Source organism: Sarcophilus harrisii, chromosome 1 (assembly GCF_902635505.1).
Source record: "Sarcophilus harrisii chromosome 1, mSarHar1.11, whole genome shotgun sequence".
NCBI lineage: Eukaryota > Metazoa > Chordata > Mammalia > Dasyuromorphia > Dasyuridae > Sarcophilus > Sarcophilus harrisii.
In genome coordinates, this window is record NC_045426.1 from 696,226,280 (window position 1) to 696,241,769 (window position 15,490).

The following is a 15,490-nucleotide window of genomic DNA, read 5'->3' on the forward strand; positions in this document are numbered from 1 at the left end:
AATGGTTTTTCACAGGCAAGTCCAATACAGCTAAGGGGAAATGACAACTAGGGAAAAAAACTTGGCATCAAATTTCTCTGATAGAAGTCTAATATCTAAGTTATATAAGGAATTGATTCAAATTTCTAATAATAAATCTCCCAAATGACAAATGCTCAAAGGATATGATTATTTCTTAAGGGAAAACCACCAAATGATCAGAAAAATCACATGAAATGAAATCTATAAATAAATTTACTTATTGATTCAAGTGATCAATAAATCATACAAAACTGCATCATGTGAAAAATGCTTCAAATCACTACTAATCATAGGAATGCAAATGAAAGTAACTGTGAGCTTCTCTCTCATACCCACAAGTTTAGCAAAGCTGACAAAAATGAAAATGACAATTGTTGGGAAGTCTAGCAGAAAGTAGGCCCAGTAGTACATCCATGGAACTGTGGCTTGATCTAGCTATTTCGGAAAGTAATTCAGGACCAAGTTCTCATAATGGTTAAAATGTGCTTACTCTGGCCAGCTATACTGCTGCTAGATTTATACCCTACGGAGATAAGGTAAAAGAGCAGGTCCTCCCATCCTCAAGGAGCCTCTGATGCTCTACTAGAGGCACTCCAGGTTTCGGTGAGACGGCTCCTCAGCATCCTGGGGCTGCACGTAACCAGCTCGATGACCTCCGCGAGTGGGAGCCACCGCAGAACCTCATCATTTCTAAGGAATTCCTCTTCTGCCTGGGCTTGGTTTGTGCAGGGCGTTGTTCCCGTGCATCACGACTCAGACTCAGAGAATCACCATAACACGTTATTTCTGTGACTGTATCTGTCAAGGATTCTTGTTTGATCTTAATGTGTGATTGAGAAATGCAGTGTTGGAGGGCAGGGCGTGTTCGGCCTTATGCAGTCAATATATAGGAGTATATATGTAATTAAGGACTGACACATTCACTGAGATCTTACATTCGGTGCAGAGACTTTTCAGTCAGCTCTGTGACTGTGAAGATAAATCCTTCTACAGCCGCCCACTGCCCTAGGACTGAGGCTCTGGGGGCCAAATGTGCAGGTTAGGGCCATTGTTACCACCTCCCAGGTGTTCCCACACGTGCTGCCTGAGCTCTGGCCATCACTCTTCCCACCAGGACACAGGCCCCGCCTCTGGGACCCTGGGCCCTAGGGAGAGTCCAGCCTTTGTTGCCCAGCTTCACTCGGCTCTGGAGCCGTGGCCAGAGTAAAAGAAGGTTTTTGGTTTTCCTGGGAGGCAGCTGGGGTGCAGTGACTTGCCCAGGCTCACACAGCTACAAAGTGGCTTTGATCTGACCCCCCTGTGCCACCTAGAAGAAGGGCATTCGGCGGCAGCGGGCAGTCTGGGCCTGAACTGCCCCCAAAGGCAGGACCGAACAACTCCTGAGGACGAAGATTCGCTCAAGTAAATATCTGCCCTGAGCCCGCTGCTGGCTCCTAGGCCCTGCTCAGCTCTGGTCTAGGGAAAATTAATCACCCGCTGGGGCCCCCACGGCAAGGCTGGATCAGCCCAAGAAGGGCCAATGCCTGGACACGTTCGAGCTCCTCACGGCGTGGCTGCCCCGCCACGGCACAGTCGGCTCATTGAGACGCTGCTGTCAAAATAATCCTGCAGTATAGGCTCGTGCCCAGAAGGCAGCCGGCTGCTCTCCTGCCCTGTGATTAACAAGGGACGCCTCTGCTCCTGGCACGGTCCAGGCAGACTTCAGTTGGCTTCAGATCTCTTCTTAAAAGGCTGCTTTGTCACGCTTCTTTCTTCGAAGTCATTGTGATAAGCCTGTCCCACATACAGGGAACTGGTTCGAGTGACCCATTTAATGGCTGGCCAGCTTGGGGGAGTTTTTCTAGTACTAAGAGCTGAGGAGCTCCGGCTTCTCCCCACAGAGAGGTCGTGAAACTTCCTTGTAGTCAACTGAATTCTTCTGTAAAATGGCTTTCGGGGCTAAGGTCACATTTCATGGCAATGAAAATCACATCACAGAAGGCAAAAATGTCTGTTCTTTCGTTCCTCTCCATTGCACTGCACCAGCACTTATTAGGTGCCTACTACATGTCCCATGCCAAAAGGGGGCTGGGGCCACAGGATGAGGAGGAGACAATTTCCTGGAGGCGACAAAGAGTGCCCAGGAAGGTCTTCCTGCAGAAGATGCTCCCCAGGCTGTCTGCAGGGAAGTCAGGGGAAGGAAGGAGAACAGGCCAGGCAGGTGGCAGGGCCCTTGGGGTAGTAACAGAGAACAGGCCAGAATGTGGCTGGAAACAGCCCAGGGCCAGGGTGTGGGGGCTTTAAAAGCAAAAACAGGGATTTATATTGGGGAGTCTAGGGAGACAAAGATGAGGAGTCAATTAGAGGGTCACCATCTCAAAAGCAGGAAAGGGAGGCCAGGGGACATAGGAGGGGAGAAGTGAGTGGAGGGTGCAGTGAACGGAGGGCAGGTACCCCCAGGGAAGGAGAAATGGAAAACAAGAGAATCAGTCAAAGAGAACAGGTTTCTGGGCCTAGATCATGGATGAGAAGCCCCTGAAATTGAAGAGATCAAGGAGAAAACTATCACTATGTATGGCTGAGAGAGAATGGAGGCACAGACCATGGAAGCTGGGAAGGCGGAGCTCCTAGAAAACAAGGGTTATTGAGAGCACCACAACATAGAGACATCACACGAAGTCTCTGAGCCTGAGGGCAGAGACTGGGGTGGAGGGGAAGCCTATGAGCCAGCCAGGTGGTGGACAACTTGAGGGAAGCTGGAGGATGACCTGAGGGTTGGTTCTTCTAGGTGGAGTGAACCTACAGGGAACTGACTCACAGCAGCACAAGGGTGTGGAGAAGGGAGTTAACCCCATTGTAACTGGCCCAATGTGCTGGAGTAAATGGGAGAAAGTCCACTCACTAATGGAGCACATAATTAGGGAGGGAAGCTCAAGCAGGAGACAGGCTTCCATGATTGCTGGATTCCTTCCCTTTCTCATGGAAACCATGGAACCCAAGTCTGTGTTCCCATTCTCTGACCAGCTGTGCCGAATGATCCACCTTTGGGAGGAACTATGAAGAGATTCCTTTCAAACAGAACTTTTGCTCTTAATAAAGACAAAATTCCATACGGTAGAATATACATAAAGGTATAACTTTTGCTTGCCAGTCAGTCAATAAGCACTTATCATACTCTTACTGTGTGTGTCAGGCAATCGGGATAAAAAGAAAGGGAAAATATGGACCCTACTATCAAGAAGCTTTCCTTGTAATGGGAAGACAGAACATGTGCTCATACGTGCACACACACACACACACGCACACACACACTATCCATACAAAATTAGAGTATAAATGGAAGGTAAGCCCAGAGGGAAGGCAGAAGGATTCTAGGGTGAAGGGGTGATCGGGAAAGACTCCCTAGTCTGGTTGGATATGAGTTTGAAAGAAGTCAGGGAAGCAGGGAGAAAGGGGTGACTGGGGGCAGCCTTCCTGGCTTGGCTAAAGGCATGGAGTCGGGAGATGGGACATGGCCAGCATGTGAAGGAGAGAAGATGAAGGGCTTTAAAGGACAAATAGAGGAGTTTGGGCTGGGTCCTGGAGGTAATATTGGAGCTTAATGACTAGAGGAGCGACATGGTCAGGCCTGCCTGAGCTCTAGATAATCACCTGGGGATCTAAGGAGTGGATGGACGGACTGAGAAGAGACAACACAGGGAGACCAACCAGAAAATCATTATAGCTGTGAGAGCTGCTGGCAGCTACGGGAGTGGAGAAAAGCAGATGTACAGTAGAGATGCTGTGGAAGTACAAAAAGCCCCAGTAGAGCTAACTATTTTGTATATATCTGTGTTTATTCACCTTGTCCTTATGCTGCTTTTATTGTGGCGTGTACCACTTGTCTCTCTCGTTAGAATGTAAGCTGCCTGAGGACGGGAATTATTTTATACTCTGAATTTGTATTCCTAGCCCCTTGTACAGTGCCTGATATACAGTAGGCAGTTAATGAATGCTCATTAATTAAGTGATGGATTTTTATAAAGGTACTCACAAAATAAACAGCCCCAAAGCTTCCATGTCCAATTTCATGTAAACCAACAAAAATGTCTTCAGGATCCTCCTTATAGAACAGGTCTGCTATCTCTGGGTCCTTTGGCACCCCTTTACGCATGGTGAAGAGTATTACAACCTCTGTTTGTCAATATCCCAATCAGTTTTTCCCTTCATTGACAAAGGAGTTCTTGATAAACCTTCAGCACCTAAAAAGAAACATACTTCATCGTTAGCTTATTTCCAATGCGGATTTTGTTTTCCTCATCCAGAGGGTTTTAAAATTACATTAGAAGAATAAAGGTCAAAATTGGCATAGTTTATTTTTTCCTTCTGAAGTGTTTTTTAAAAATTCTTTTATTAATACATTTTTTGACATCCTTTTCTTTTAAAATTTTAAGTTCCAAATTCTCTTCCTCCCACTCATTCTCCTACTCACTGAGTAGGCAAACAATTATATCACTTATACATGGGAAATCATGGGATAGTTTTTTTTTAAAAATTATCTTGGCTGAATTATTAATCAATTAAAGACATTCTGATAACTAATATTCAGATTTTAGGTTATAAATCAGCAGCTCTTTATCACTTGCCAGAAAGTGACTTCTGCAATTCTGAAGTTATGTTAATGTCAAATGAAAGAGGCCAGTTGTTCTGTTGCTATGGAAAACATCCTGTTGTCAAGGTTTCTATTAATAAGAGGGTATCACTTTTGATAGTTTCAAATGCTGATTGACCAGCTTATTTGCATACTTTTTGGTTGTTAACAGCACTGTTTTTAAAAAGAAAACATTAAATTTAGACTCACATAATTTGTCATAAACAAGTTCAAAAATATTTAACTGTCAAATGTGTCATATGAGATTCATAGAGGGCCTTGGCTTCTTCCCCTTTCAACAGATCTGCTTAATTTTTACAGCTTTCATTGTGTTAAAAAAAAAATTAGAAAAAAAAAACTATCCATCACATTGGTTTAAAATGCAAACATATAAAAATGCAAAAGCCACATAACTCTCTTTTTAATTTTTTCTGCAGCATAGCAAATTAAGATTCTGACCAGAGCCCAATAATGATGCATTTTAAACTTCTTGACTCTACCAAGACAATCCATGATGAGTTCAGGTTTATAACCATCAAGCTCCACTCTATCTCCTTTCCTCTTTTTCAAACAGTGACATGGCACAATGAACAGAATATTGGAGGCGAAGTGAGGAAAACCCGAATTCAAATCTTGTCTCAAATATTTAGTAGCTGTGTCATTCTGATTCTGGGCAAGTCCCTTAACTCCTCTCTCATTCTCATTTTTTAACATGAAATGGAGATGATAATAGTAGTACTTCCTTCCCAAGGTTGTTGAGGGAATCAATGCAGATTATATCTAATAAAAACACTTCAAATGTGTTATGATATATATATATATATATATATATATGATATATATATTAATGTATGATATGATATATAAATTATATATATATATGAATGATATATAAATGTTAATTACTATTGTTTATTTACTGAAACAGGTGTTGGTGTGATTAATTTTAAGAAAAAAAGTTAAACACCAAAAGTCCCATACTTAACTTGTTTGCTTTCCTCCCACACCTGTTCCTCCTATCTCTTTCTGAGGTCCCACTATTTATCTAGTCTCTCAGTTCTGCAAATGGACATATTATTTTGATTCTTATATAATCAGTTGCCAAGTCCTGTCAATTCTACATCTAAAATATGTTTAATCCAGTCTACATGGTCCCCTTAGACCCTTTTACTGTTTTAGATTTCTGACATTTCTCCTTCAATTCAATAATCATTTTTTAAAATGTCATTTTCATTATTTTCCAATTTCATGTAATTAAGATGGCAACCAATTTTACATAGTTTATACATGGAAAACATTTCCATATTAACCATGTTGTAAAAGAAAACTAACTAAAAAAAAAAAAAATCCCAAGAGAAATAAATTCGGTTAAAAAAAAAAAAAGTATGCTTCGATCTGTATTCAGCCTTCATTAGTGTTTTCTCTGGAGGTAGATAGCATTTTTTAATGTGACTCCTTCAGAATTGTCTTAGATTACTGTATTGCTAAGAATAGCTAAATCATTCACAATTGATTATTGTACAATATTATGTTCTGCTCATTTCACTTTGCATCAGTTTATGCAAATCTTTTCAGGTTCTTTTAAAAGCATCATCATTTCTTATGACACAATAGTATCTCATCACAATCATGTATTACAACCAGTTCATTCATTCCTCAATTTAAAGACTCCCCTCAATTTCGAATTCTTTGCCACCACAAAGAGAGCCCCTATAAATATTTTTGTACAAGTATGTTCTTTTCCTATTTTTTGAAAAATGTTTTTGGGATACAGACCTAATAGTGTTATATCAAAGGGTATTGGTTTTGGCTGTATCCTATAAATTTTGACATGCTGTCTTATTGTTATAATTCTCTTTAATGAAATTCTTGGTTGTTTTATGGATTTGTTCTTTGATTCACTCATTCTTTAGGCTTAGATTATTTATTTCCAATTAATTTTTAGGATATACTACCATGGATCTTTATTGAATGAAAATTTTGCTTTGTTATGATCTGAAAAGGATGCATTTAATTTTCATTTTTTCTGCATTTAGCTATAAGGTTTTTATGTCCTAATACATGGTCAATTTTTGTGTAGGTGTCATGGACTGCTGTAAAAAAGGCATATTCCTTTGTTTTTCCATTCAGGTTTTCCAGAGGTCTTTAACTTTTCTAACGTTTTCTTCATCTTCTAAGTTTTATTTTTGGAGGGCTAGATTTATCTAGTTCTAAAAGAGGAATGTTGAGGTTCCCAACTAATATAATTCTATTGTAAATTTTCCTCCAATAACTCATTTAACTTTTCCTTTAAGAAACTGTATAAAATACCAATTGGATATATGTTTCACATTGCTATTACTTCTTTGTCTATTGTACTTTTTAGCAAATTGCAGTTTTCTTACTCATCTCTTTTAATTAGATCTATATTTGCTTTTGTTTCATCTGAGATCATGATGGTTAAGCTTGTTTTTATTTCAGCTGAAGAGGCATAAGAGATTTTGCTCTAGTGCCTTATTATTACTCCATGTATCTCTGCTTCAACAATGTTTCTTATAGACAACATTTTGTGGGATTCTGGTTTTTAATTCATTCTGCCATCGACCTCTATTTCATGGGTAAATTCACATTTACATTCACAGTTATGTAGACTAATTATGTATTTCTTTTCATCCTGTTTCCTCCCATTCATTCTTATTACCCCACCCCTTTACCTGATCAAAGGCTAAAAGTGTTTTTGCTTCTGACTGCCATCTCCTGTACTCTACCCTCCTTTCTATCAGCCTCTTCCTTTCCCCTTTTATTTTTCTGTAGTGTAAGATAGATTTCTGAATCTGAGCATCTTTTTTGTATCTTTTTTATATAAAATGATTTACTCCATTCTATCTTTTCTTTACCCTTTCTCTCTTACTATTTCTCTCTTTTTTTTTTTTTTTTAATTTATAATCCCAACATGGTCATCTTGCATCTAGCCCTCTTTTTATGTATATACTTTCTAACTGCCTAATAATAACAAAGTTCTTAGGTATTACAAATATTTCATTAAATGCTCATTTTGTCTCCCTTGAAGGATTATACTCAAGTTTTCCTGGGTAGGTGATTCTTGGTTGTAAGCCTAACTCTTTTGCTCCCTGGAATAACATATTCCAAGCTCTCCACTCCTTTAAGGTAGAAGCTGCTAAATTTTGTGTGATTCTGACTATGGCTCCATGACATTTGAATTATTTCTTTCTGGCTGCTTCTAACATTTTATCCTTCACTTGAAAGACTGGAATTTGGCTATAATATTCTTGGGAGTTTTCATTTTGGAATTTCTTTTATGAAGTGAGCAGTAGAATTCTTTCTGTTAAGATTTGCCCTTACAGAATGGACAAATGAGAACAACTGGTTCCACTGGCCATGAAGCAGACACTGTGGAGTGCTTAGAGCTTAGTCACACATCAAAGATACCAAGATCATCCACTGTTTCTATGCCATTGCCAGTTATCTTTCCCTTTGTCTTGCCACTGGCAGAAAAAGGAGGCTGATGATTTTGTGCAACTGTTTCATTTAAATCCAATTCATATTCAAAGCAAAATATCACACTGTGATTTCATGTGTCCTCTTTAAAACCAAGACCAAACAGTAATTTAACTCTTTGGTTCTATGATATCAGAGGAATTTTCTTTGATAATTTCTACAATATGGTATCCAGATTCTTTTTCATGGCTTTCAGACACTCCAGTCATTCTTAAATTACCTCTCCCAGATCTATCTTACAGGGGCATCGAGACAGCACAGTGGATAAAGCATTAGCCCTGAAATCAGATGGACTTAAAATTTGGTCTCAGACACTTAATACTTCCTAGTTGTGTGAACCTGGGAAAGTCACTTAACCCCAATTGTCTCTCCCCACCTCCCCTAAAAAAAAAAAAAGAAATTCCAGATCTATTTTATTTATAAGTCAGTTGTTTTTCCAGTGAGAATTTACATTTTCTTCTATTTTTTCATTCTTTTAATTTTGCTTTATTGTTTCTTGATATCTCAGCTCGTACTTGCCCAATTCTAATTTTTAAGGCATTATTTTCTTCAGTGAGCTTTAGTACATCCTTTTCTATTTGGTCAATTTTACTTTTTAAAGAGTTTTTTTTTTTTTTTTTTCAGGGAATTTTTGTACATCTTTTGGCCAATTTTGCTTTTTAAGAAATTAGTCTTCAGTGAATTTTTGTGACTCTTTTGCAATTTGTCCTATTCTTCTTTTTTTTTTTTTTTAAGGCATTATTTTCTTCAGTATTTTTGATGCCATTTTTTAAAAAATGAGCTATTGACTTTTTCCCCTAATTTTCTTGCATCACTCTCATTTCTTTTCCCAATTCTTATTTTACCTTTTTAAAATGATTCTTTAAACTCTTTTTGAGCTCTTCCAGGGTCTGAGACCAATTGGCACTTTTCTTTGAGGATCTGCATGTCGTTGCTTTGATTTTGTTGTCTTCTGAGTTTGTGTTTTGGTCTTCCCTGTCACCATAGTAACTTTCTATGGTCAAGTTCTTTTGTTGTTGCTGTGGTTTGCTCATTTTCTTCAGCTTATTGATTGACTTTTAATTTTATATTAAAATTGACTCTGCTCCCAGGGAGGAAAGGGCACTCCTAAATTTCAGGTTTTTTGTGCTGCTACAATATAAGAGTCTTGCATGTAGTGGCAGGAAAGGGTCCCCTATAATTTCATTCTTATAAATTGTCCAATCCTCTTACCATCTGTGGGCTGAGAAACTACCACCTTGCTGATTTAGTTAACTCCAGGGCCTGTTGCTGGTTCTCCCAGTGCAGCTTGCAATGACAAGGCTAGTTCTGGATTGAGCTCTACTCTCATTACACTGAGACAGACCTTTCCTATCAACCTTCCAAGTTGTCTTAGACTAGGAAATTATTTTACCCTGTCTTTTTGTTGGTTCTGCAGCTGGAGCATTTGTTTTAAGAACAATTTAAATGTTGTTAGGTGGTGAATTTGAGAGAGTTCAAACGAATTCCCTGCCTTTACTATGACATTTGGGCTCTGCCCTGATCTATGATCTTTTCAGATTTTTTCTCTGGATGCTTGAAGAGACTTCATGAACTAATGCTGAGTGAAATGAGCAGAACTAGGAGATCATTATACACTTCAACGACAATACTGTATGATGATGAATTCTGATGGACCTGGCCCTCTTCAACAATGAGAGGATACAAATCAGGTCCAATTGATCAGTAATGAACAGAACCAGCTCTACCCAGCGAAAGAACTCTGGGAAATGAGTGTGGACTACAACATAGTATTTCCATTCTTTCTGTTATTGTATGTTTGCATTTTATCTTTCTTCTCAGGTTATTTTTACCTTCTTTCTAAATCTGATTTTTCTTGTGCAGCAAGACAACTGTATAAATATGTATACATATATATTGTATTTAACATATACTTTAATATATTTAACATATATGGGACTACCTGCCATTTAGAGAAGCAGGGGAGGGGGGGGTAGAGAAGGAGGGGAAAAGTTGGACAGAAGTTTTTGCAAGGGTCAATGTTGAAAAATTACCCATGCATATGTTTTGTCAATAAAATGCTATTAAAAAATATTTTTCCTTTGTACCCACTGCCATTATCCTAGAATAGGGATCATTACCAGTCAGTCACCTGGATTACTGCAATACCCTTTTAATATATTCCCCCACTTTCATTCTCTCCCTTCTACTCTTTCCTTCATAAATTGCAAGAATAGTAACTTTTTTCCCAATAGATTTTGTGATTTCTCTCCCATGTTCAAAAATTATCAATGAGTCCCTATCTCTTAGGGGATCTCAAATTCCTTGGCATGATATTCAAGAACTGTCACAATCTGGCGCCATCTTACTTTTCTCACATTATTATCTCATATTACTATACTTTATGCTCTGGCCAAACTGGTCTACTCCTTGTCCCTGAGTATATGCCAGAACGTGGAATACTATCCATCACCATTTCAGCAGCTAAGTTAATTTTTAAGATATACTCTATTATTGTTATATTATATAAAAAAAAACCTGTTATAAAAATCAGCTTCCTTTAAATCTAAAGACAATAATATAATGACCCCTACAATTCCATTCTCAAGTAGTTTTCTGCAACTTTAGGGAGTTAAGACAAAAAGTTATACATTTATTGCTCTAAGTCTCCATTAAGGAAAATTTTTTTAACGTTTAGGGAGATGTTAAGTTCACTTCTCTTTACAGTTATATTCCTGGATTCTTTTTGTTGCAGTAATAATTCAGGTGAAATATTAGGATAATGAAATTACACTACAGTAGATTTCTATTCCATTATAGAATTTTATTTTATTATAGAAAGATACTAGCAGAAAAAGTAAGAAAATCTTTTCTCTGAACCTCCCTTAATCTTTGAGAAGATGAGCACACTGGACTCATCCTGAGTCCATATGCCTACAAGGTCAATAGCCCTTCTCAGTCTTTCTCTTCACTGCCAAAACTCAATCTTACCTCCTTTTTTTTTTTTCCATTTTCTGGTTGCCTCCTATCCCTACCCACCCCAACCTGACTGTTGGTTCTTTTAGGTTCTATGTGACCCAACTCTTTACTCTGTGCTTTCAGATCCTCAGAATTTCTAATTAATCCTGAAATAACAAACTTTTTCTGTGAAAGTTTCTTGCAGTGTGACAAATCTCTCAAACAAAATCTTTGATTTAAGAAGGAATACAAATCCTGTTCACACTTGGTACTTATCAACTGATTCAAAAAGTTTTTTTTAAAAGTTATATGTATACATTCATTTTTAACATATTCCAATATGAGTCAAGTTAGGAAAGAAAAATCAGAAGAAAAGGGTCAAAATATGAGAAAGAAAAAACTAGACAAAAGAAAAAAAGATGAAAATAATATGCCTCAATCTGTCAGATTTTTACTCTATCAAAAAGTTTTTACCCATCAAAGGAAATTACGGTTAAGTAAGTGGGATAATAAATAATTATAATAATAATAATAAATATAATAATAATTGCATAATCTTGAGTGTCCAGTTGATAATATCTTTTTTAAGATTTCACATACCACTAATTATTTTTTGGGGGAGGCGGGCACTTTATAAAGTACTTACTATAAAATAATTTAGTTATCTCTGTTCCTCTCCTATTCTCCTACTAAACTGTAGGTAGTATGACAGCAAGGTCTATATCTTAATTTTATTAGATAAAATTCTATGTCCTTAGTACCTAATACATTGTTTTATATATAATAGGTTTTTGATGTTTGTTGCATGAAGAAATCATAGAAAAGGGAGGGTGGCTTAGTTCTTTCATCTCTTTCTCAATTCAGAAAATATTTATTAAATGCTTACATTGTGCTAGGAACTGAGCTAACTGCTGGAGATACCTCCCTTTCCACTCATGCCAGAAATTTTCCTAAAACACAAATATTGCCACACCTACACTCAATAAATTCCAGGACCTTCTTATTACTTCTAGGATCACAGATAAATTCTCTTGTTTGACACGTAAAGCCTTTCATAACCTGGTTCCTTCCTAACACTTAATTTTCCTTGATGTATTCTATGATCAATCTATCCTGGCTTACTTGCTATTTCACACATAGGACACTTTATCCCTGAATCCTGTGCTCTTGATCTCAGGGATTTTTGTCATTCCTGAGATGTTCTCCCTCCCATCTGTCTCCTAAATCCCCTGGTTTTCTCCAAGATTCAATTTAAATTTTGCCTTCTGCAAGAGGCCTTTCTTGTTTCTCTTTCTAGCAGCTGATACCTTCCTTCTGAATTTATCTTCCATTTGTATTGTATATACCTTGAATATAAATATTTATTCGCATACAATCTTCTCACTGGAGTGTGAGCTTTTCAAGGGCAGGCATCATATTTTTGGTTTTATATCTCCAGAATACTTTTGATGTAGCTCATGCTGTAGTACCTGGCTGGTTCAGTTACTTAGAACACTGAATTAATGAAGTTACTTAATTTATTTCATGAACAATCAAGTTCCCTGGTCACAGATTGGGGGCGGTGATGGGGCTAAATAGATACTGGATCTGTGATTTCACTGACATAGGTCGGTACCGCCAAAGACAGTCTTACGTCCATCTCAGTTCAATTTCTTCACTAGAGTTTACACTCCCATACCATGGACTCTTAACCTTTTTTGGATCACGGATCCTCTTGGTTGTCAGATGAAGCCTTACTACCTTCTCCTGAATCCTATTTTTGAATGTGAATAATAAGCTTATAAAGGGACCCAGTTCTATTGAAGTGTAGTTATCAAAATATTAAAAGAAGAAGTTCATGGATCCCAGGACTATTAGGACATGAGGAGGTTAAATAAGGGTCATATAGCCAATATATGGCAGGGGTATACCTGAAATCCAGGTTTTTTGCTCTATCTATTCCACTAGTCTACTTTTCAAAAGCAGTCTACTTCAGCCCAACCATCATTTTTGTAAAAATTAAATTTCTATCTTTTTAAAAAACTAAAATCCATTTTTTTTCTCTCCCATTCACATCCCTTTCCTTCCTTGAGAAGGAAAAAATCCCCCACAAAATCCCTTGTACAAACATTTATAGTCGAGCAAAACCAAATTCCCACATTGGCCATATTAGTCAATGTCAGCAAATACATCCACAAAATCAACATCCCTGCCAAAACAAAACTTAAAATCCTAATGGTTGAACAATACTACCATTTTATCCCATGGGGATGACAAAAAGGGAACGCAAAAACACGTTTGGTGCTGCTGAGTTTGGTTATGACAGACCTCCCCAAAGAAATAAATTAAAAACTGGCTATATTTATGTCTTTCAGGGTAAAAGTCACATTCTTCAAATCCCTATGAAGAGAATTTCCAATAGTTTCCCCTAAAGAAAGCAAAAATCTTCGCCCCCAACCTCCTCCAATACCAAACATTATTCTGAACTTGCTGGGCTCTCAGCCTTAACCTGAAATTAAAAGCCAAGCTCTATGATGCCATAGTTTAAATAAGAGAGGAGAAGGGACTCTGCTGAAACATGACAACAGCAGGCAGATTAAACCAACCATAAACATGTACCTTTATTACACTTCAGCCCAGCCTCAATTCTGTACATAAGAAACTAGAGAAGATAACTTTAGGTTGGAGATATTCTGTGGCCACCAACCGCGACCTACGGGCCCAACAATAGCTTCAAGGACTCTGGCTAATTGCTCAGCTGGAGGAAAGCAATCGCGGGCGCTGGATTATACCTTTTTCTTTGTGGTGCAAAGTGTACTCTCTTGCTTGGACTCATTTCACCACCAGTTGTTCATTTTTTTTTCCCTTCTGGGATGGTGTCAGCTCTCTTTGTTCTGAATACCTGGAAGAAAAGGAAGAAAAATCAGGGATGGCAATGACTGAGGAGCTGTTATGGGAATAGCCTTTATGGACATAGTAATATTTGGGGAATGTATATAAAAGTAACAATACAAAGGTGAAATTTGATCTTTGCCTTGGGTCTGCAATCTCTACTTATCTAAAGGGAAATAATTTGTAAGTTATTAGCCTAAATCTCCAGGGGGAAAAACAATCATGGATTTATTTAAGTACATTTAACATATATACACATGCACAAGATGGAGACATATATGGGGGAGTCACTTGTGGGGGACTTGAGAAGTTGAGTTATTTCAGTCACGTGGGACTCTTCATGACCCTGCTTGGAGTCTTCTTGGTACAGACACTGGAGTGGTTTTCCTTCTTTAGCTCATTTTACAGAAGAGGATACTGAGGCAAAAAGAGTTAAAATACAGGATCACACAGTAAGTTCCCGAAGTTGGATTTGAACTTGAGGAGAGTCTTTCTGACTCCAGGCTCAGTGCTCTATCCACTAAGTGCCATCTAGCTGTTCCAAAGGAAACTGGGGATTCCATTGCAGAAGAAAGGAGAGAGTGCTTTCCAGCCACAGGGAAAGTCTGTATAAAAGGCACACAAATGGAAGACAGAATATAGTGTAGAAAATAAAGAGTTGATTTTTATTTTTCCATTTTTCCTCTCTTGATTCCTCTCCTCTCCCTATCTTATTCCCAAACAAAACCAGGAATTTTTAGTTAGGAGAGAAAGGGCAGAGAGCTGGATAAATTAGTATTTTAATTCCAGAATTTGTTTTGTTTTCTTTTAAACCTTTACAGCTTTGAATATATGGCTGCAAAATATAATCAGTTTAAAAAAGAAGTAGATAAAGCTTTCCAAACTCAAGACCCATAACTCTAAGAATCAAACTTGGGCAATCAATTTTAGTAAAGAGTTAGGGTCGTGAAAAGAGCAGGGGAGTAGGAAAAGTTCTGACATGTATTAGTTGTGTGAAACTGGAACATCATCTTCATCTTTCTGGGCCTTAGTCACATCTTTTTTAAATGGGGATAATGATGCCTATAGGTTGCTATGTGTGGAGTAAATGGTATGTATGTAAAGTACATACCAATCAATCACCATTGATTAAGCACCTATACAGTGGACAGAGCACCAGTTTTGAATCAATTAGACATTTTTCTGGGTTCAAATCTGGCATCCTCCATGTATGAGATGTGTGATTCTGGCCAAGTCATTTCACCATTTGCCTTCCTCATCTGTAAAATGAGCTGGAGAAGGAAATGGCGAGCCACTCCAGTATCTTTGCCAAGAAAATCCCAGACAGGGTCACCAAGAGTTGGATGTGAATGAAATGATTCAACAACAAATTTGCTAGGTACTCTACTAAAGACTAGAGATACAAAAAAAAGGACCTAAGATAGTCCCTACCCTCAAGGAGCTTATTATCCAATGGGAGATACACATGTAAACAAGTATATACCAAGTAAGCTACATATAGCCCAGCTTCTTAAACTGGGGTTATGACCTCTATAGGGTCTCATAACGATGTGG

The 15,490-nt window shown here is 38.1% G+C and overlaps 1 protein-coding gene across 4 annotated transcripts in view; it reads right to left on the reverse strand.

Annotated features, from left to right (window-relative positions):
- The window catches only part of TAOK3 (TAO kinase 3), a 223,019-nt gene that overhangs the window by 124,864 nt on the left and 82,665 nt on the right, over nt 1-15,490 (reverse strand). For all 4 annotated transcript variants that reach the window (XM_031948691.1, XM_031948688.1, XM_031948690.1 and 1 more), the window contains 2 exons: nt 13,837-13,946; nt 4,034-4,241 (listed from right to left, as the gene is read on the reverse strand). In XM_031948691.1, coding sequence (XP_031804551.1) covers nt 4,034-4,153 — 120 coding nt within the window. In that variant the 5' untranslated portion in view covers nt 4,154-4,241; nt 13,837-13,946. The remainder of the gene's footprint in view (nt 1-4,033; nt 4,242-13,836; nt 13,947-15,490) is intronic.